Source organism: Dendropsophus ebraccatus, chromosome 6 (assembly GCF_027789765.1).
Source record: "Dendropsophus ebraccatus isolate aDenEbr1 chromosome 6, aDenEbr1.pat, whole genome shotgun sequence".
In the NCBI taxonomy this organism is placed as follows: Eukaryota; Metazoa; Chordata; class Amphibia; order Anura; family Hylidae; genus Dendropsophus; species Dendropsophus ebraccatus.
Window position 1 is genome coordinate 59,006,936 of NC_091459.1, and position 24,024 is coordinate 59,030,959.

Consider the following 24,024-nt stretch of genomic DNA (forward strand, 5'->3'; position numbering starts at 1 on the left):
AACCCCTTCCCGCATGAGAGCGTAACTGTACTTCCTCATGCAGGTGGGGGCATTCAGAGAGGAGTCGCTCAGTGACCCCGGCTCTGAACCGCCATGATCCTAGATGCTATCTGCAATTAGTGGGCACAGTCCGATTGCTGTGCCCGCTAATTATCCTTTTAAATGCAGCTGTCAAAGTTTACAGCTGCATTTAAAATGCTGCTTTTCCCCTTCTCTGGTGTCTAGTGGGGGGGGGATCGCCCCCCCCCCCCACGATGTGGTCGCAGAGGAGCAATCCTCGCATATTTACCTGGCCGGGGTCTGCGCAGAATGGCGCTGATCCCGGCTCGGCATTCTATTTCGTTCGGCTGCAGCAGCCGAGAGCAATAGAATGCCTATCTCATTGATTTATGCAGTATATCTATCAGATCAGTGATATATCGGATCAGTGATACTAGAAGTCCCCCAGGGGGACTTCTAGTATGTGTGTAAAAAATGTACAAAAAATAAAAAATGTATTAATAAAAAATCCCCTCCCCTAATAAAAGTTTGAATCACCCCCCTTTACCCATTTTATAAATAAAAATAAATAAATAAACAAACAGGTTTGGTATCCCAAGGTTTGGTATCCCAAGGTTATAATTTTTTAAAAGCCATCAAATAAAATAAAAGTTACACAAGTTGCATATCGTTGTAATTGTAACAATTTGAGGAACATGCATAACAAGTCAGTTTTACCCCAGGGCAAATGGCGTAAACACAAAACCTCCCTAATCTAAAAAAAATGTGTGGTTGTTTTTCAATTTTACCACACATTTCATTTTTTTTCTGGTTTCGCAGCGTACTTTATGCAAAAATTTGCAAAGTACAATTAGTGGCGCAAAAAATAAGGGCTCATGTGGGTCTGTAGGTGAAAAAATGTAAGTGCTATGGCCTTTTAAACACACGGAGGAAAAAACGAAAATGCAAAAACAAAAATTAGCCCGTGCAACTCAAGCATGCTGGAGTCTCTTTGTTCTGCATTTGATTACCCGTGGCTGAAGAAGTTGAATGCAGCCCTATGGTGTCCTGGTGGATACAGTCTATGGCCTATGGTTGTATCCATGTTTTCCCAGGCTCCCTAGGGCTGCATCCAACTTCAGCTAGCAGGAATGAAATGCAGAACGATCAGATGCGCATGCTCCAGTTGTGCTCATCTCTAGTTATCATCTCATTAAAAGATATAAGGGTATGTGCATACTACGGAATATCTGCGGAGACTTCAAATGGATTCCGAGGCGCATGTTCCGCTCATCCCATTGACTCAATAGTATTTTCTGGCAAATTCCGCCATCCCCCCAAAGAAATGACATATCAGACTTCGCTTAAAAATATTATTGAGTCTAGGGGACAGGCGGAACCTCAAGCGGGGGCTGCGCAGCAGAATCCGATTGGTCTGCACGGATATTCCGTAGTATGCACATACCCTGATTCTGTAAAATTTAGCATGAATAGATTTAGTCCCAGCACTTTTGTCTTTCGAAAGTAACACAGAGGCCATTAAAATTAAATTGACATATAACCTTTTGAGGATAACCTTGTCTTAAGCCTATTGTCTTGTAAATAGCCACAACAATAGGTAAACTTTCTGCTGTGTAGAGTGCACATGTGTCTTCAATTGAAAGCAAGGCAGCTTGCCAGGTCTGAGCAGATCACAAGCCTGAACACCCAAAGGGGTGGAATTCTGTTGCCATGGCTACATGTCAAATAAATAAATGAGATACCTAGGGAAGCTTCCACATTCTTGTGGTCTGATTAAGTCATATTTACCGTATGCTTGTATAAAAGCAATTGAGTTTTAACTGCAGGCCTATAACAAAGTGTTCCATGTTTCCACACCCATATGGCACTGCTAAAGACATTCAGGGTGGAAAAATACCCTTTACTGTATTATGCCTTAGAAAATGACATACTAAAATGCAATCTCTCATGCTTTCCCCCAATGATTTCCAGTATATTTCAGCTGTTGGTCTAGCTGTGCATATAAGTGAATGTTCTAACATAAAAAGCAACTGTATATAAGCCTAAGAGCTTCAAAGGTAAAAAAGCATCTAAGAAAGATGCTTCACTTCAAATCTATATAAAATATAATTTTTAGCAAATAAAAGGAAGAGAAAAAAAAGAAAAATATCTAAAAGTAACATATTGAAACACATACAATGCATTTGAAAAATCTTGAGACCCCTTGGCTGTTTTTCACATTTTGTAATGTTTTGGTCTTCTGGCAAAGTTAAAAAAAATAATAATGAAAAGGCGCTGTCGCATTTTTTTTAAAGAAATCAACAGGGGTTATGATCGCAAGCAATTTTTCAATATACTTTTTAAATGTCTTTTTTTTTTTTAAGATTTATATGTTAACCCCTAGATGACTTTAGACGTACCGGTACACCATGGGTGACTGTCCCCAGACGACCCTGGGCGTACCAATCCTATGAAGCACGCTCCGGAGCAGAGCATGCTTCATAGGAGGTGGGGGCCGGGGCTGCAGTGAGCATCCCGGCCCTCACTGGTAATAACAGGCTGCAGCAATCGCGCTGCAGCATGTCATTAACCCCTTAAATGCTGCAATCGCAGGGGTCCCGATTGCTGTGACTGAGGGGGTCCCGATTGTTTTAATGGACCGCCGGAGGTCTCTTACCTTCCTCCGTGCGGTCCAATCGGCGCTTTGATGATAAAGTCTTCCAGAGGCAGGCGTAATCAGCAGAGCGCCTAACACACTGATCAATGCTATGCCTATGGGTCCGTTTACACACACAGATTATCTCACAGATATCTGCCAGATTTTTGCAGCAAAAAACAGAAATGGATTTGAAAAAAAAGAGAAATCTCAGTCTTTCCTTTATAACCTGTTCCCTGTTTATAGTCCATTCCTGGCTTTGGCTGCAAAAATCTGTCAGATATTTGTCAGAAAATCTGTGTATGTAAACGGACCCTTATGGTGCGTTTACACGAAACGATAATTGGCCCGATCGTATGATTAACGATGTGGGAGTAATCTGTGTATGTAAACGGACCCTTATGGTGCGTTTACACGAAACGATAATTGGCCCGATCGTACGATTAACAATGTTATTCCTTTCATCATCCCCCTCTCTGATACTTGTGAAAAAAGAGGTTGGCCTGCCGGATGATCTTTAGCGCCGCAGAGTTCTGATGCGAGCGCATCTGTGCGCTCCAGCATCAGAACTCCCCACTGAACACTATGGCCGCACGATCCATTGTGTGCACTGACAGGGTTTTCTGCCGCCACTATTTAATGAATACTATATTATGTGTATACACTCTGGTCGGGATTCCCTCGGCCTGCAGCACAACGTGAGTTCCGTACCAATCAAGGCCTTTGCAACAATGGCCGTGATTAGTACGGAACTTAGGTTGCGTGAACATGGTCTAAAGCTTCAGAAAATCCTCACTTCATGGTCCACATGGTCTCGGTTACTCTGTCCTTCCCTACCCTCTGAGACCAAGGTCCTGCGTGTGAGGTAGAAACAGTGACAGAGAAAGCCAGATTTATGTGAAAACAGCCAGAGATCACAGCACAGGAGCTGGATTTGCCACAAAGGGAGAGAATACAGCCCAGTGGGAATCAGAAGTATTACAGGAAATGACTGGTGAATACCTGTAACTTATCCCTCCTGTGAGAAGCAGTCAGACTGTGTGGGTGCTAGGAAGCGTTTCATCATTGTCACCACTGAATGTTTCTTTCTGTTGGAGCATCTATCAGCAATGAAGAGAGTACAGTGGCACTCACTGAATCCATAAAACCGTGAGCCACTCGAAGCGCAGTAGCGCAAAGCGATCGTCGCTCCTTCCTGTGGAATGCACTTGTTTGTTGCTTTGTATATGACCTGAAATAAAGCATCGGTTTTATGGATTCGGTGAGTGCCACTGTATTCTCTTCATTGCTGACTTGCATTACTGCGTGAGTAGAGCACCACCGATTCAGTGACCAAGCCCAGAACCCTTATTAAGGAAAGCCAGCCGCCTTGAGACTGTGTCTGAGTGCCCACTCTATTTCGCTTTGTTGTGTTGTTTACTGTATATACCTAAATAAATCCTGGTAAACTGCACTACAATGGATTCTACTTAAAGGGGAACTCCACATAAGGAAAACTAGTTTTCTATTAAAAGTACATTAAAAGTTATATAGATGTGTCTATACAATGTATCACCATATCTGTACGGTTCTGCAACACTGGTAGCTGATAGAAATCCAGTAAGTGAAGAAAAATGGCCTCTATACCAATTCACTTTATCTCCTGCTCCCACTGCTTTCCCACCTTAGGATACACCTTATGTGTTTGCTGAGATCAGGCTGATGATGCAGACAGGGGGCAGGGCGTAATGTCACAGGAGGCTTGGCTGGATCCCCCAATCACCTGAGTGATTCACCATCTCTGACCGGCCAGAAGCAGGTGCTGAAACTGCACTAATTGTGCAAAACTCTGCAGTGAAATTAGGGCTATGTTTACACATGCTGGAGTTTCATTGCAGTACTGCAGCGTATTCACAAAGATTATGCAGTAACACAATTAAATGATGCTAAACGGCACAGAGGATCAGAGCCGGCACTGCCAATCCCACCTGGACAAAAAAACAAGGCATAAACAATATATCCCATGTAAGGTAATATTGCTGCAGCTATGGTGAGTGTAATACCTTATCCAGACTTGTGCTGCTTGGGGGCGACCTTCTCCGCCGGCGGTGCTGGCCAGGTTCTGGTGTGGTGTTTTTGGGTCTGGTCCTGTGGCATGGGGGTCGCAGGGCCGTCCCATGGCCCCCGTTCCCTGGCTGTGCAAGCCTGCGGGGTTGGTGGCCACTGACTGGCACGGTGTGGACTTAGTGTAGGGACCCATGTGTATCAGATACCGGCACGAGGTACATGGGGCAGTATGGCTTGATCAATTCATACACAAAATTCCGATTTGTTTTGTTATTTAGCCTAGCGGCACTAGTATCAGCCATAGGTGTGAGGTGCAGCACTCCGTTTCTTCCCTGAACCGCATTTTGTTTCTCTCTTTTCTCCGTGTTTTGCACTCCTCCTGGTGAGACCCACATGACCGCAATTAGCAGGAGACACCTGAGTGCACATGGTTTTAACCCCTCCTGTTTTTTCCCATTCTGTTTGCTGCAGCTATGGTGAGTGTAATACCTTATCCAGACTTGTGCTGCTTGGGGGCGACCTTCTCCGCCGGCGGTGCTGGCCGAGTTCGGGTGTGGTGTTTTTGGGTCTGGTCCTGTGGCATGGGGGTCGCAGGGCCGTCCCATGGCCCCCGTTCCCTGGCTGTGCACGCCTGTGGGGTTGGTGGCCACTGACTGGCACGGTGTGGACTTAGTGTAGGGACCCATGTGTATCAGATACCGGCACGAGGTACATGGGGCAGTATGGCTTGATCAATTCATACACAAAATTCTGATGTGTTTTTTATTTAGCCTAGCGGCACTAGTATCAGCCATAGGTGTGAGGTGCAGCACTCTGTTTCTTCCCTGAACCGTAATATTGGATAAAGTACTTATTGTGGGCTCAACCTCAAAGATAAAAGATGCTTGATCATAATATGTGCATGGAAATGAAAAGAAAAAAAAACATAAATTAAATTTTAAAAGTTCTTTACTTTATTCCAATATCAGCGTTACAGGTAGAGAATACAGTGCACTGTGTGGGTGGGAACACAATGACATGATAAAGTACTGCAAATAATTTAGAAACACAATGAAACTGCAATGTGTGAACACAGCCTAGATGTTCTGCAACAGCTTTGGGTGGGGAATAGGCAGGGTGGGAAATTGGGATGAACAGCTGAGGGAAAGCAATGCATTCTGGAAACTGTAGTACTGTCTACAATTGCTCAACCAGGAAGTACAGAGACACAATGCAGAACAAAAAAAAACAAAAACAAATGGATTTTTGGTAGTTTCAAAACTGGGATAGATAGGCAAGTAATGCAATATGCTTCTGCAGAAGTTTAATTTTTTTTTAACCTCTACCTGGAGTTCCCCTTTATCTTCATGAGGTGTACTATAGAGAGGATTAACCCCTTCCTGAACAAGGATGTAACTGTATGCCCTTGTGCGGGTAGGGGAGTTCAGAGAGGGGCCACGCCGCGACCCCACTCTGAACTGCCACGGTCCCGGGTGCGGCATGTAGCCCGGGACAGCGGCTATTAGCAGGCACGGTCCAATCACCGTGCCCGCAAATTAAGTATTCAGATGCAGCTGTCAAAGTTGACAGCTGCATCTGAATACTTTAGTCTAGCCTTTTCTGGTGTCTAGTGGTGTGGATTGCCCCCACGCGACATAGTCACAGAGGAGCGATACTTGCATCCAGCACCGGCCGGGGTCTGCGCCGTAATGGCGTAGGCATTCTATTGCTTGATCCCAGCTCGGCATTCTATTGCTTTTGGCTGCAGCAAATAAAGTTTGAATCACCCCCCTTTTCCCATTTTACAAATAACAAAAAATAAATATGTTTGGTATCACCGCGTGCGCAATCGACCAAAATTTTAATTTATCATATTCCTGATCTTGCACGGTAAACGGCGTAAGCGCAAAAAATCCCAAAGTGCAGAATTGCGCATTTTTGGTCGCATCAAATCCAGAAAAATTGTAATAAAAAGCGATCAAAAAGTCGCATATGCGCAATGAAGGTACCGATAGAAAGTAAACATCATGGCACAAAAAATGACACCTCACACAGCTCCATAGACCCAAGGATAAAAGCGTTATAAGCATGGGAATAGAGCGATATTAACCCCTTAAGGACAGAGCCTGAAATGGCCTTAATGACAGAGACAAATTTTATGAATATGATCAGTGTCACTTTATTCATTAATAACTTCGGGATGCTTTTACCTATCCGGCTGATTCTGAGATTGTTTTCTCGTGACATATTGTACTTTACATTTCTGGTAAATTGGAGTCGATACTCATAACAAATCTTTATGAAAAAACCCCAAATAATGTGAAAAAATGTGAAAAAATGCATTTTTCCAACTTTGAAACTTTTTTGCGTATACAGAAAGTGGTTATACCACATAAATTATATATTAACTAGCATTAGCAACATGTCTACTTTATGTTGGCGGCATTTATTAAACTATCTTTCATTTTTTTTAGACAATAGGAAGCTTAAAACATTAGCAGCAAATTTCCAAATTTTCAGTAAAATTTCAAAATCAATATTTTTAGGGACCTGTTCAGGTTTAAAGTGTATTTGAGGGGCCTGTATGTTAGAAAGCCCCACAAAGCACCCCATTTCAGAAACTGCACCCCCCAAACTCTGCAAAAGCATATCCAGAAAGTGTTTTAACCCTTTAGGGGAGTCACAGAAATAAAAGCTAAGTGTGTAAGGAATTTAAAAATTTTAATTTTCTGTGCAGAGATTTTATTGTAATCCAATATTTTTCATAATTATAAACCTATTACCAGAGAAATGCACCCCAATAATTATTGTCCCGTTTCTGCAGTTTATAGAAATACCCCATATGTGACCCTATTGCGCTATTTGACGCAACCACAAGCCTCAGATATAAGGGAGCGCCTAGTGAATTTCAATGCCTCCGTTATATTTGGTCATTTCTGACTGTACCACTTCAGGTTGGCAGAGGCTCTGGGGTGCCAAAACCTAAAAAACACCCCTAAAGGGACACCATTTAGAAAACTACACCCCTCAAGGAATGTAACAAGGGGTGCGGTGAGCATCTGGACCCCACAGGTGCTTCACAGATTTTCCGAACAATATGGCGTGAAAAAAGAAAAATTTATTTTTTACACTAAAACGTTGTTCTAGCCTTCAATTTTTCATTTTCTTAAAGGGATAAGAGGCAAAAAAAGACACAAAATGTGTAGCGCAGTTTCTCCCGAGTACGGAAATACCCCACATGTGGCGATAAAGCGCCAAGGGGGCGCAGGACGAGCCTCCAAAGGGAAGGAGCGCCAATTGGCTTTTGGAAGCTGAATTTCACTGAAAAGGATTTCAAGGGCCATGTCGCATTTACAGAGCCCTCGTGCTGCCAAGACACTGGAAACCCCCCACAAGTGACTCCATTCTGGAAACTACACCCCTCAAGGAATCTAACAAGGGGTTCAGTGAGCATATGGACCCCACTGGTGACGGGCACAAATGTGGAACAATGTGACGTGAAAGGGAAAAATTTCATTTTTTCACTTTCATGGCACAAATGTGCCCGTCATCAAGGGGTCCATATCCTCACTGCACCCCTTGTTAGATTCCCTGAGGGGTGCAGTTTCCAGAATGGGGTCACTTGTGGGGGGTTTCCAGTGTTTTGGCAGCACGAGGGCTCTGTAAATGCGACATGGCGTTCATCATCCATTCTAGCCAAATCCAACCTCCAAAATCCAAATGGCGCTCCTTCCCTTCGGAGGCTTGCCCTGCATCCACATGGCGCTTTATGTCCACATGTGGGGTATTTACGAACTCGGGGGAAATTGCTCTACACATATTGTGTGTTTTTTTCTCTTTTAACCCCTTGTGAAAATGATAAATTCAAGGCTAAACCAACATTATAGTGTAAAAAATGTAATATTTCATTTTCACGCCACATTGTTCCACATTTGTGCCCGTCACCAGTGGGGTGCATATGCTCACTACACCCCTTGTTACATTCCTTGAGGGGTGTAGTTTCCATAATGGGGTCACTTGTGGGGGGTTTCAACTGTCTTAGCAACACAGAGGCCTTTTGAATGCAACATGGCCCCTCAAAATCCATTCCATCCAAATCCAGCCTTCAAAAACGAAATGGCGCTCCTTCCCTTCGGAGGCTTACCCTGCACCCGCATGGCGCTTTATGTCCACATGTGGGGTATTTCCGTACTCAGGGGAAATTGCTCTACACATAAAATGTTTTTTTTTTATCTTTTAACCCCTTGTGAAAATGAAAAAATCATGACAAGATTAATGATTTAGAGTAAAAATTTTACAAAAATTACACTAAATGTTGGTCTAGCCTTGATTTTTTTCCATTTCCACAAGGGGTTAAAAAAGAAAATGAACACAAAACGTGTAGGGTAGTGTCCCCTGAGTACGAAAATACCCCACATGTGGGCATAATTTGCCATATGGGCACAGGGCAAGTCACCAAAAGGACAGAGCGCCATTTAGAGGCTGGAATGGAGGATGGAGGCCACGTCGCAATTACAAAGCTCCTGTGCTGCCAGGACAGTAGAAACCCCCAACAAGTGACCCCATTCTGGAAACTACACCCCATAAGGAATCTAACAAGGGGTGCAGTGAGCATATGGACCCCACTGGTGACGGGCACTTACGTAGAACATGTGCCGAGAAAATAAAAAATACATTTTTTTTCATTTTCACGTCCCAAATGTGGCCGTCACCAGGGGGCCATATCCCCGCTGCCCCACTTGTTAGATTCCTTATGGGGTGTAGTTTCCAGAATGGGGTCACTTGTGGGGGGTTTCTACTGTCCTGGCCGCACAGAGGCTTTGTAATTGCATCATGGCATCCTCTAATGGGAATGGCGGCCATACCTATTTAGCTGGGGAAAATTATTAATTTATTTGGGGGTATTAGGCCAATTATTAGTTTATAAGGTTGGAAATGACAGGTGTCCATCAAACTCAACCTGTGTTGACCCAGAGGAAGGCAAAAACCCCTCGTGAGGCAGACGACAGTAGCCTCATCACAGGGGAAAAATTCCTTCCCGACTCCATAATGGCGATCAGAATAATCCCTGGATCAACGTGACCCCTGAAATAGGAATAAGGGACAGAATTTAGATAATGTAGAACCCCAATGACGTGTGGTGCGCCTTGGAGCGATCCAGTATGCAGAGGATGGGGTGATCAGGACAGGCGTCACACTGGAAAATGGTGTCCTTCCTGATCCCCCTGTTACGCCACACTCTGCACTTCTTCTGGGGTCTCCTGTTTTCCAGTGTGGGGGACGTCACCTGGAAAATGTTGTCCTGGTGCGATCCGGGGTCCTTCATATCCAGAAGCGCTGGGTCCGCTCCATGGCTGCTAAATATTAGGGCTCTATTACTGCTTCTGATATGTTCGGATCGTGCCGCAAGCTACAGTAGCTCGGGCAGCGAGGGACCGGAAGAGGGGGCGCTGGTATAAAAGTTATCCCCGTACAGGTGGTGACCTTTATCCAGCAGTGGGAAGATCAGTTCCCGGACGATCTTCCCACTAACTCCGAGGATGGGGGGGGAGGGGGCATCTGGGGGCTGCATTCGGGTGTCCCTTCCTACATACATTCTAAGGGTACGTGCACACTGCGGAATCGCGACAGATAACCCTTCGTGCATTCCGCAGTTGGCACCCACCGGCGGAGTGATGCAGGCGCACGTCTCCACACGTGTCATAGACTCCATTCTATGCACGGGCGGATTCCGCTCTCCGTCCAACATGTTCATTCTTTGGATGGACGACGGAATCCGCCCGTGCATAGAGTCTATGACACGGGTAGAGACATGCGCCCGCATCAGTCCGCCGGCGGGTGCCAGCTGCGGAATGCACAAAGAGTTATCCTTCGCCATTCCGCAGTGTGCACGTACCCTAAATCTGTAAGTGTACCCTGAGGTACTCTCACAGTTTGTAGAATTTCACTCCATACCGTCATCTCTTATTGGGACGGTACTGGCAGAAAAGACGTGTCTGGGGGGCAGCGTACGCTACGCTACCCCCCAGACACGTCACAGGATGATGAGGATGAGGATGAATGGAGGAAAGAAGGATCCCCCCCATTCATCCTCACTGGCTGTTTCGGTGTCGGAGGCAATAATAACGTATCCTTCTGACGCCGAAAACACCCTGGGGGCCATCTTTATATGGGGACTAGTATATGGGGTATATAGTGGTGTAGTGTCAAACTTTATTCAATGTAGTGTGGTGTAATGTAGTGTTTTTTACGTGTTTTTTTACAGTAAGTATAAAAAAAAAACCTACGCCAAAAATGGTGTTGCTGATAAATGCCGCACTTATGTGCGGCACTTATTAGCAGACTGTGGCAGTAGAATATAGAAAAAAAACACCCTACGCCAAAAAGGAGGAGTTGCCGATTAGCAGTGCACTTTCGTGCGATGCTGATCAACACTCAGCGGCGATAGGGTGCGGAAAATAGAAAAAAAAAAATTTGAAAAAAAAAAAAAAAAAAAATGTTTACATTCTGAACATCCCTGTAGCTGCTGATAAGTGTATTACACATATCAGCCGCTAGAGGGCAGCAGAGCGCAAAATACGGAAAAAGCCGACGCTGGAGCCGAAAATAGCCGAGAGAAGCCGAACGTGACGTCACGGAAGAAGCCGAAGACCCGAACGAACACGAGGACGCCGCGAACCCGGAAGACGCCGATCAGGAGCCCGGGACAGGTGAGTAATGTACAAATACCTGCTCTGGACCCCTCGGCTACCTAGCTGAGGGGTCCAGGGACTCTGATCGCCGTGCCACCGGCCCAATCGCCGTGAACGGCCGGCCGTTCACGGCGATCGGGCCGGTGGCACAGCGATCACCATTACTTTTTACAGTAATGGCGGTCGGTGCCGTCCTCGGACAGCACCGACCGCCATTTTTTTCCGGGTCATCGGGTCGCGGATGACCCGGAAAGGTTCCGATCGCCGCTATTGGCTGATCTGAATTGATCAGCCTATAGCGGCGATCGTAAGCACCCCCCGTGCCGTGAAGCTAACATGGCCTGCTATGATTTATAGCAGGCCATCTTCCCCGACCGCTGTGTGTGAACACGCAGCGATCGGGGAAACATCGGGCGTAAATTTACGCCCTGATGCGCCAAGTACCAGGGCGCGAGGGCGTAAGTTTACGCACGATGTCGTTAAGGGGTTAAGGAACATACTGTATATTTGTTAACAATGGTTTGAATTTTTTACAGGCCATCAGATAAAAGAAAAGTTATACATGTTGCATATCGTTTTAATCGTAACGACATATATAACATGTCAGTTTTTCCATAGGACACACGTCGTAAAAAGGAAGCCCCCCCAAAGAAAAAGTGTGGGTTTTTTTTCAATTTCACAGCGCATATAATTTTTTTCTGGTTTTGCTGCATATTTTATGCAAAAATTAGGTCTGCCATTGCAAAGTACAATTAGTGACGCAAAAAATAAGGGCTCATGTGGGTCTAAAGGTGTAAAAATGCAAGCGCTATGGCCTTTTAAGCACAAGGAGGAAAAGACAAAATGAAAATTTGCCCAGTCCAGAAAGGGTTAAGGGACCTGAATCACTACACCTCCCCAGTTCCCTCAGAATTTCTAAGAACTCACAATACCCCACGCTGCCATACCATAAGAGTTGCTGTGGATAACAGATAGATTGATAGATATTTTGTTTAGGGTGCGTTTACACGTACAGGATCTGCTGAAGATCCTGTTCGTGTTAATGCACCCTTAGGCCATGTTGCCACTAAGTATAACACCGGCCGGATCGCTGGTGTTACTGAAGATCATCCCAGACGGTACTGCAGTACTGGCCGGATGATCTTTACTTCAGCCGCACACTCCACTTTGTGAGCTGACAGGTTTTCTGCGGCCGCTATTCATTGAATAGTGGCTACAGAAAACTGACATGTCAGTTTCTCATGCGGCCGGATGGAATCCCGGCCGGAGCGTATACTATGTGTATACGCTCCGGCGGGGATTTCATTAATTTCAATAGAAAGTATGTGTTGTATAAATCACGGCCATTGTAAAAAACTGCAACAACGGACGTGATTTATGCAACATGTGCATTCTGTGAACATGGCCTTACAGTGTAAAACAGAAGCAGATTGAGTCAATGATGGGCAGATAATACAAGATGAGGTAAATACTTGGCAGTTGGCTCTGAAGTGCAATGCATGCTGGGAAATGTAGTTCCCATCTTGGCGCCATCTTGGATATAGACCAGCTTTTAGAAAAACAAGTGTGTCAGGAACGACAGGAGCTAGAAAGACGAGATATGGCTCAAAATACTCAAGGGGACTAAATGATCAAGCATGGTTTAAGAGCATTCATTTTTAGTTCTTTGGTGAATTACTACTTTCATAGATTGTCATACAAATTAATTTCTAATTTATATTTACCCCAAAAATTGTACCTACAAAACTAAAGAAAACATAAGAAGACTTAAATAGCTATTTGCAAATTAAAAAAAAAAGTTATTTAATTTAAAATATCTGTTTACTGACAGATGTGTTTGTTCAAGTAAAAAGTGTCCTTTTATCAACGGCAGATTGTATTAAGTGGGCGTGGCCTCGAGGCATTAGCACCACTTAGCCCCACCCACAACATCACAGTTGGTCCCGCCCTCTTGATGCCCATTGGTTGGTCGACGTAAAGGGGGTGGGGTCTAGACCTTTCGGCCATTATGTTGCAATGGTCGGTGAGGGGGCGGGGGCCAACTGTGGTGTTGTGGGCGGGGCTAAGTGGCGCTTATGCCGCAAGGCCCCGCCCACTTAACACAATCTGCAGTTGATAAAAGATAACTTTTTACTTGAACAAGCACCATGACATAAGATATAAAATAAGGTATGAAAACCTCTAAATTTACCCTTTACACCTGTGAAGAGATGTCAGAATGCACAAAGGAGGTGACAGTGTCACTTTAAGTAACTGTAATCCTGTGTGGTCAATGCTTTACTCTTTGTTTCACTTATTCATTATCAATCTGCCATTATATATTCTATAAACTGTTACTGTGTTTTACCAAAAGTTTAAAGCAGCATGTGGTACATTTGAAAATGTGGTATAAATACACATTAATGAACCCTTTTACATTTTTTATTTCACAATGAAATTACAATAGTAACTTAAAAGGGTACTCTAGTGATCCCATAAAAAATAAAACTCACAAAAAGCATATAGGTGCACTCATGGACGCCCCCCCCCCCCCCCCACACACACCCACCCACCCACACTCACACACCGATTGTTTGACACCTTTCCCACTTGTCTACAATGCTCCTAGCTCCAGATTTAATCATTTACAAATTATTCCAGTTGTACACTATTGCACCCATCCGGGAAACTACATCTCCCAGCATGCACTGCACCTGAGAACCAACTGTCGTTTACCCACCCCTGTCTTGTAGTATCTGCCCACCACAGGTTGTATCTACATCCTGTTTACACGGTAAATCTAGTGGGGGAGATTTATCAAATGGATGTAAAATAGAACTGTCTCAGTTGCCCATAGCAACCAATCATATTCCACTTTTCATTCTTCAGAGATTCCTTGGAAAATCAAAAGTGGAATCTGGTTGCTAGGGGCAACTGAACCAATGCTACTTTACACCAGTTTGATAAATCTGCCCCAGTATCTCTATCTATCTATCTATCTATCTATCTATCTATCTATCTATCTATCTATCCATGGATCTATCTATATATTTGTCCACATAGATAGATTAGAGAGAGGGATGGAAAAACAGTTTCTCCTTTTCCCAATACTACTCAGAAGAGGTTGTTGATTCTCCGCTCTTGGTCGGGTAATCACTGTGTGATGTCAGTGGTGGGCTGGGTTACAGATGAGGTGTAACAGCTTGCCTGGCAATCATGTGACCTCTGTCTCAGAAGGGGAGGACAGAGAAGTGAAGACAGAGTGGTGCAGTGAGAATTTTCAGCAGCTTTAGGCCACATTCACACACCCGTTGTGCAGTCCGTGGCCGCGGACCGCACTACAGTATGTGTATCCGTAGTGCTCCGTTCTTCACGGAGCACTACGTTCACACATTATTACCCCAGCGATTCACATTACAACATGTCCGTTTTTTTTGCGTCACGGATCGCAGCCCCGTATACACGTACGGATGTGTGAACGGGGCCATAGGATAATTGCAATTGCGGACAGAACAACGGATGTGTGGATTAGCCCTTAGGGTGTGAGTCAGGATGTGCTGGAGACAATTGGACCAATTCATGTAATAGACACCTATTACACACAAGCATAGATTATAAGTGGGGAAGGGACAGGGTTAAATCTTTCTTATCTGGAGTTTCCCTTTAATGATTTCTTTGATAAACATTTTCCAATAATTTACTGACAATGCACTTTCACACATAAAATTACAAACATGTTAATAGAAACTTAGAAATGACCTACCATTCCATGATTTAGCCAGGGTGGTATAAAATTATCCAGCAGCTTTGGGTAGACCAGTTCCCTGTCATACATGTAGAGAACCCAGAACATTGTCACCACAAACTGAAACAAAACAAAGACATGAAAATTGGCATGACCCAAATATTGTTTCCAACATTACCAACAACAGCACATTGTTGCGTCTAATGCTGCGTTTACACAGACAGATTTATCTGACAGATTTTTTAAGCCAAAACCAGGGACAGACTATAAAAAGAGAACAGGCCATGAAGGAAAGATTGAGATTTCTCCTCTTTTCAAATCCATTCCTGGCTTTGGCTTACAAAAATGGTCAGATAAATCTCTCTGTGTAAAGGCACCATAATGATCCTCAAGAAGGGCTTGTTTACCCATCAACAATTTTCTTATTACTGTATGAAAAAACATAAGCAATATGCCTGTATTCCAATGAAATACTTCGATAGAATAAAAGCATATTCAGCATTATAAATGAAAGAGATACAGCCAGCACCACTGCGCTGATAGCTGACCATGCTGCCATGAAGGAGAGTTTAGATAGCCACTACTAGAGGTGCTCCCAAAACAAAGTAAGTAGTGTGAAGGCAGAATAAGATAAAGCATGGGGCACTCACCGAATCTGCATGCTTGGTTCACTTTATTCAAAACATCCAAAGGGAGGAAGGACAGATGGACTAGCGGGCGCACACTCCCGTGCACCAGTTTACAGAGTACGCAGCCGCTACTCCACCTGTCCTCCCTCCTTTTGGATGTTTTGAATAAAGTAAACCAAACCCGAAGATTCGGTGAGTGCCCCATGCTTTATCTTATTCTTCCATATTCAGCAGTATATTACATATAATATAATTAAAATTACATATAAGTATAATAGAATCCAACATGAAGGAGAAAACACTGGCAAGGCATACATCAAAGAAGGACTGATGCAAAGTCTCCTAGTTTCTGTCTAAAATCCGCAAAAAATCCATCCGTATTGGATTCATATTGCATTCGTATTTTTTGCAGATCCGCAAAAATGAAAAAGTGTACTTCATAACAATCTAGTCATTATTTGCGGATTGCAGATCAGTGTTTTTCACCTTTGCAAAAATATGGTCCCATAGAGTTCTAATGTTGTGTCTGTGCTGCAATTGCAGTTTGCACTGACCTGTGCTTGAAATACATTGACCCTATGTTCTATACACAAATATGGATCCGCTACTGTGGAAAGAATTGGGGATATGTGAATAGACCCTGAGACCTTACCTAAACATTCGCCTGAAAAGGGAAAGGACCATGCTCAAATTCAAAGCTGATGGGAGCAGATAAGATTGATGCAGAGTTATTTCAGTTCTGCATTAGCCAGATGAGCAACCCCTTTAAAGCGGACCCCTCCAGATACACTGTGTCTCCCACTGAGATTTCACACACCTCCAGGGACAATGCACCAGCCCTGGAAACATGTGTGATCACAGAGGTTTTAGACCAAAATGGCCTGTACTACCTGTCGAATAAACATTTAAGTTATTTTGATATTTTCATTATCTTTGCCTTGCCTCATTGCCGTGTGATTGTATTAATCCTGGTGTGGGTCCTGGAGGTTGAAGCATATCAGCAATGCATTATTATTTATTATTTATAGGCTTATCCATACTAGCTGTATATAATATAATATTGGGCCTTGTGGGTCACAAGAGTAGATATACATACTAATCTATACTGTACGTGAATGTGAGCTGACAGCTCACCTTGACTAATGTACTAGTACAGCTTAGTGGTCCATGTGACCATACATGAAGTAACTGTTACTTCTACGTCATTTATTACAATGTAGACTCCTAGGGGGTTATTGGGATATATGTACTGATCTACATGAATTGTATAGCTATCCGAACAGGAGGGCTACATATTATTACAGTATTGGAGGATCTATGTTTAATTCGCGTTTACAATACTACAATCGACGCTAAGTCATTATACAGTACTTATTCATCCTATCTCATTATGCTACATCTAATGTGCGCAGCGCATAATTCGCCTGAGATTAGTTTGTTAATTCTCAGTATACATTTACTCTGTAGTGAGTTATATTCGCCTGCCTCCTCCTGTTTATGTGATATAAGATATGCGATCACGCGTTACATCATCCAATTGATCGCTCAAAATTAGTTTGTGCCACCTGATCATTTCTACTTGTGTATTTGCTTAGTAGTTTATATAATTGTGTTATTACACGTCGTTTCATTTATCATCCTAATTGAAACATGTATATATTTTTTCCAGACTTGGCACTGTAGATCAAGCAATACTAGATAGCAATCATCTGATCTGATGTGGACAAGTGCTGGCGGGCAGGGACACTATATCACCCTGACGGCACATTGGGTCAACTTGATGGAGGCAGGGACAGAGTCTGACCCTGATTCCACTCATGTGCTTCCCACACCAAGGATTGCGGGGCCTATCTCGGTCGCGGTCTCTCATGATTTGTATACCTCTTTCTCCTCCTCTTCTTCCTCCTCCTCTCTATTACCCTCCATGAGCACGTCGCCTTCATTTGGTAGCGCTAGCTGCATCAGCAGTGCGGTGGGTAAGCGCCAACAGGCGGTATTGAAACTGCTGAGCTTAGGCGACAAGAGGCACACGGCCCAGGAGCTGTTGCAGGTCATCACGGCGCAGACCTATCTTTGGCTTGCGCCATGGAACCTGAAACCAGGCATGGTTGTGTGTGACAACGGGCGGAACCTGGTGGCAGCTCTGCAACTCGGCAGCCTCACACATGTACCATGCCTGGCCCAAGTGTTCAACCTAGTGGTGCAGTGGTTCCTTAAGACCTACCCCAATTTGGCTGACTTGCTAACCAAGGTGCTGCGCATCTGTGTGCATTTCCGCAAGTCAACCACAGATGCTGCCACCCTTAGGGCAGTGCAAAGGCACTTGCAACTGCTAGCTCACCGACTGTTGTGTGACGTGCCCACGCGGTGGAATTCCATCTTCCACATGGTAGCCAGAGTTTATCAGCAACTCAGAGCCATTGTGGAATGCCAGATGTCAACCTCGGTAAGAAGCGGTAGTCAGGTCAGTCAGCTTCCTCAAATCTACAATGAGGAGTGGACGTGGATGTCTATCTGTCAGGTACTGGACCCCTTTGAGGAGTCAACACAGATGGTCAGCGGCAATGCCGCCATCATCAGCCTCACCATCCCGCTGCTGTGTCTGCTTCAAACCTCCCTGCTCAGCCTGAAGTCTGAGACTTTGCCTTCGTCTCAGGAGACAGGGAAAGAACATCCGCCGCTAGATAGCCAGACCACCCTGACATCTGTTTCTCAGCACGAAGTAGAGGAGGAGGAAGAAGAGGAGGAAGAGGAGAAGACTGCTGCCATGACTGAAGAGGGTACCCATGCTTAATCCTTATCTGTTGAGCGTGTATAGCCTGAAGAGGAGGAATTGGTGGAGGAGGAGGAAATTGATAGTCAGCCTATTGAGGAGAGGGAATTCTTGTGTTTTGGGACCCTGGCACACATGGCAGACTTTATGTTAGGCTGTCTTTCAAGTGACCCTAGGGTTAAAAAAATTTTTGACAACACACATTACTGGGTGTTCACCCTCCTGGACCCTCGGTACAAAAAGAACTTTTCGGGGACAAACACACTTGCCGGATACGCAGCGAGACCTCTCGCTGCGTATTTGCAGCTAGACTCGCTGCGGATCCCGGCCCTACTGTTTCAACGTTAGACAAAATCGTAGCAGGGACCTGGCGGGGTGGGGAGGGCTGGGGGTTGCGTCCGGGGCTGCGGGGGGGCGGCCGGGGCTGTGGGGGGTGTTGTGTGATCAGGCGGCCGGGGCTGCGGGCGGGCACTGGAGCGAGCGTATACTGTACTTGATCCCAGCTCCGGCTTGCTGAAGACTCCGAAAACTGCCGAAGCAAGCCGGAGCCGGGATCAGGTAAAGTACATGCTCCGGCGGCCGGGGGGTTAACAGGACGGGCTGGGGACAAACTCGCAGCAGGGATGTACATCCCTGCTGCGATTTTGTCTAACATTGAAAAAATAGGGCCGGGATCCGCAGCGAGCCTCGCTGCAAATACGCAGCGAGAGGTCTCGCTGCGGATCCGGCAAGTGTGTTTGTCCCCTTCCTCTCTCATTCCTGCCGAGGAACGCAGTATGAGAGTGAATCAATATCAACAGGCCCTGGTGCAGAAGCTGAAAATTCACTACCCATCTGACATCACTAGCGCCAGAGGACATAGTTCTGTTGGCCAAAAAGCGGGGGGAGAGGAGGGGTGGAGCAGGCAGTTGTCAAGTGGCAGGAGAACACTCTCCAAGGCCTTTGACAGTTTTATGGCACCCCAGCAGGACTATGTCAACCGTCCCCAGTCTAGACAGAGTAGGGGGGAGGCCTTCAGAAAGATGGTGAGGGAGTACCTTGCTGACCATACCAACGTCCTCTCCGGTTAACTCTGCTACATACAACTACTGGGTTGCAAAGCTGGATACATGGCCCGAACTGGCGCTTTATGTCTTGGAGGTGCTGGGCTGCCCTGCCGCTAGCATGTTGTCAGAGTGGGTCTTCAGTGCAGCTGGTGGCATCATCACTGTCAACTGACAGCACTGACAGGCTGACGTTTATAAAAATGAACAAAGCCTGGATTTCACCTGAGCTCAACTGTTCACCCGGGGAAAGCAGCTCAACATAAGGATTCTTGGTATATCCTCTCCTCCTCTTCCTCCTCCTCCTTCAATTCTCAGCCAACAGCCAATTCTTGTTCAGCCATGCTGTGTCTGGCATAATTTTTGGGAGGCATACCTGCTACCGCTTCTACCTTGGTCACTCTGTCATCACCGCCATGCTGTATCTGGCATAGTTTTTGAGAGGCTCACCTGCTACCGCTTCTACCTTGGTCACTCTGTCATCGCCGCCATGTTGTGTCTGGCATAATTTTTGGGCGGCTTACCTGCTACCGCTTCTACCTTGGTCACTCTGTCATTACCACCATGCTGTGGCTGGCCTAATTTTTGGGAGGCTCACTTGCTACCTCACTCACTTTTAATGGTTCTCTCTGTCCTCACTGCCATGCTGTGTCAGGCTAAATTTTGGGGTGGTTCATATGCTACCTCTGTTTTAATGTTTTACTGAGTTCTCATCGCCATGCTGTGTCAGGCTAAATTTTGGGGTGCTTCATATGCTAACTCTGTTTTAATGGTTTACTGTGTTCTCACCGCCATGCTGTGTCAGGCAAAGTTTTTGGGTGGTTCATATGCCTACCTCTGTTTTAACCAGGCTGTTGCCCATAATTTGGTGTAATGGTGCGATAAGGCAGCCTAAGAGGCATCCATGCATGATGCCCCTGCTGTTTCCTGTCCATTTCCGTCGTGTTTCCATCATTTTCTGAGGTTGACAGGTTTTCACACGACCTTCCCTCTGCCAACCTTGGGTCCCCTGCAAAAATGCTTAAGTTTCCCATTGACTTTAATGGGGTTCGTTACCCGAAACGAGCATACGAGTATCGAGAAATATTTGTCTTGAGTAACGAGCACCCGAGCATTTTAGTACTCGCTCATCACTATGATCTGTACTTTTTATCGGTACCTTCCTTGTGTATATGCGACTTTTTGATCACTTTTTTTTTAAAATGTAGCGCTTTGGCCATTTTTCGTACTTACACTGTTTACTGTGTATAACATGTAATAGTTTGAGCAATAGCAAGTATGTTTTTTAATTTATTTTTATTTATTTATAAAATGGGAGGGTAATTTGAGCTTTTATTATGGGAAATGTTTATTTATTAACCCCTTAAATACTGAACCAATTTTCACTTTTGCGCTTTGGTTTTTTCCTCCTTGTGTTTAAAAAGGCCATAGCGCTTGTATTTTTTCCCCTACAGACCAACATGAGCCCTTATTTATTGCAACTACAGACTTAATTTTTCCATAAAATATGCTGCAAAACTGGAAAAAGATTGAAAAAATTGAAAAATAAAAGGCACAAGTTTTTTCATTTCTGGGGGCTCTGTGTTTATGACGTTCACCATATGGTAAAACTCGCATGTTATCAATGTTCCTCAAGTCAGTACAGCAATGTGCAATTTGTAAAACCTTTATTTGATGGCTTTTAAAAACTTAAAACCTTTATTGAAAAGAAAAATGCTCTATTACCATGCTTATAACACATATATGTTTTGGTTTATGAGGCTATGTGAGGTGTCATTTTTTTGCGCCATGATCTGTACTTTCTATTGGAACCTTGCTTGTGTATATGTGACTTTTTGATCACTTTTAATTACAATTTTTCTGGATTTGATGTGACTAAAAATCAGCAATTTTGCAGTTTGGCATATTTTTGCGCTTACACCGTTTACTACGTGACATCAGGAATGTGACAGTTTGATATTTTGGGTGATTTTGCATGCGGTAACACCAAACATGTTTTTTTATTTATAAAATGGGAAAAGGGGGTAACTGATCTCTCATAGTATTAAATATATTATATACAGTGGTACTTTGGTTTAAAAGTAACTTGGTTTAAGAGCATTTTGGTTTAAGAGCTCACAGTTTTTCAAAATTGTGACTTGGTTTAAGAGCATTGCTTTGGTTTAAGAGCTCCCTGAACTGGGTGGGAGCGCGAGTGGAGGAGGGGCATGGTCTGCATAGCGGGGTCTACAGCACTGTACTCTGACCCAGGAAGTCTCCATCACCTTCCAAACCATAGCAGATCCACTTCACGCTGGGGCTTGCATCAGGGGACAGGACTGTGGAGGTAATCTCTCCATAGCTGTAACCCCTCTCTTCCCGGACAGAGAGTGCTGCATGTATGTGCCCACATCTGCTCTGCTCATTCCTTCATGCTCCCTGCATTCTCTGTCTGCCTTTGTGTTTCCCATCCTCTCCATTACTGTACAGTAACTTATAGTATCACATATTCTGCTGTTTCTAAATGTTTGTTTAATTTGTTTTACATGTTATTCAGTATAATAAATATTTATTTTTAGGGTGTGGAACAAATTGTCTGTATTTCAGCGATTTCTTATGGGAAAGTTTGCTTTGGTTTAAGAGTGGATTTATAAGGGCTGCTGTAGCCCATATCAATCGATCAGCGAGCTGGGATCAGTATCAGAAAAACAAGTCCCGACCTTCTAGGTAACGATGATCGGGCTTCCCCGAAGTGTGATCAGCGCCAGCTGCTCATAACAGTCAGGAGTGACAGGATACAGAGGGACTGGTATGGCCATATGACATGTGTCGTTTAGAGTTTAAAACATTTTTTTTTACAGTAATTTGCAGCCCTCCTAGAGGACTCCTATGAGCAATACACTGATTGCACATAGGGATCAACGCAGTGTACTGCATTGATCAATGTTTTCTGAGTTTGATTGCTTCAGACTCCTGAAGGGACCCTGAAGCTATTGCCGCCCTGGTAAGAACATCAGAGCATCGCTAAAGCCCCAGTCAGTAAGTATGATGGCTCTTTAATGACTTTTAGATGCTGCTTTCAGTTTTGACAGTGGAATTTAAATGGTTAATTAGCCGGCATAAACAATTGCTTTAAGGTGGCTAATATTCACAATCCCAGGCTGCTAATAGCAGCCAGGAGTGTCACGGTGCAGAGGCGGCTTGCTTTGTGAGCCCTCTCTGTACCCCCATAACAGCACTATGAGGTTGCTGGACATCAAAATGTGTTATGGGATAATATTAGTCTTTGCTGCACTATATAAAAAAAAAATTCTCTTTAAAGAAAAAAAAGCTAGGATGTATCGGTATAATTATTAATCTCATGTCCATTTTGAGGCACTGAAATACAGGAAAGCCCTTCTGCATTCCCTTGACATAAGCATATTACATTTCTTTAGTGTTAAATATGCAGCTCACACACAGATGTAATACAACTGTGTGAAAAAAGCTGCAGGAGGCTTGGGTTGTGCTGATACTTGAGGTGTAACTTGCTCCACAAATGTTTATGGTAATGATCTAGAAAATTACATGAATACAAAAATATACCGATATGTTCATAACCACTGGCACAAAACATATTCGGTAGATATTTGGAGAAAGTCATCCAGTTTTCGGCTTCATTTAATAATGACATTAACAATATTTCAGTACCTGGGTACTTTAACCCCTTAGTGACCAAGCTAGTCTCTTACTTTTTTCATTGTTGCCTTTCAAGAGTCATACTGTTGTTTTATTTTGGGCAATGTAGGTATGTGAGGACTGGTTTGTGGGAAGATTTATATTTTTATTGATACCAAGTTTTACATATATGCGACTTTTTTAGTTCTTTTATGCCTTTTTTCTGAGGTACATTGACATTATACAACAAGTCTGGTGTTGTTTTCTTAAATATTTTTTATAGTGTGCACCATGCTGTATAAATAATGGTATACTTTCATAACTTGGGTTGTTATAGACATGGCGATACCAAACAAAAATATAGTTTTTGTTTAGTTTTTTTCATTTTTAAATGATGTTTAAGTTTACTTTTTTTCACTTTTACACATCTGCCAATCACTGTTACAATACACTGCACTACCACTGTAGTGCACTACAGTATGTTGTATATATACTGCGGGCATGTCAGTTCCGGAAGCCTTTAGAAGGTCCCAGAACCTCCTTGGTTATTGCCGAGAAGGCAGACCTCACCGCTTGACTTCCAATGGATAAGTATAACCACATCCCATCACCAAACCCGTTACATGCTGCGGTCATGATTTGACTGCAGCATATAATGGGTTAAACTAACTGCAGTAAAGTAAAAAAGCGTATTGGTCAAAATAAGGCTTATTAGTAAGCGCCATAAAAAGGAGTATTGGCATTCACCAAATGGTTAATTCAGTTCCGAATACACAAAACATAAATCATTTCATGAAAGGTAAACGAAGATCGGTGAAATCCACCAGATGTATTGGAGAAAAAATCAGTTCAATTTGTAGTCTAAAG

At 44.0% G+C, this 24,024-nt stretch overlaps 1 protein-coding gene across 8 annotated transcripts in view; it reads right to left on the reverse strand.

The window, feature by feature from the left end:
* The window catches only part of AIG1 (androgen induced 1), a 200,334-nt gene that overhangs the window by 82,622 nt on the left and 93,688 nt on the right, over positions 1 to 24,024 (reverse strand). For 6 of the 8 annotated variants that reach the window (XR_011363508.1, XM_069973774.1, XM_069973772.1 and 3 more), the window contains exon 3: positions 15,095 to 15,196. Coding sequence is in view for 5 of the 8 variants with exons in the window: in XM_069973774.1 (XP_069829875.1) it covers positions 15,095 to 15,196 (102 nt within the window). In the remaining 3 variants the exon portion in view is untranslated. Of the gene's footprint in view, positions 1 to 12,824; positions 12,938 to 15,094; positions 15,197 to 24,024 lie in introns of all 8 variants that reach the window. The other 2 variants (XR_011363510.1, XR_011363509.1) reach the window with 1 other exon arrangement.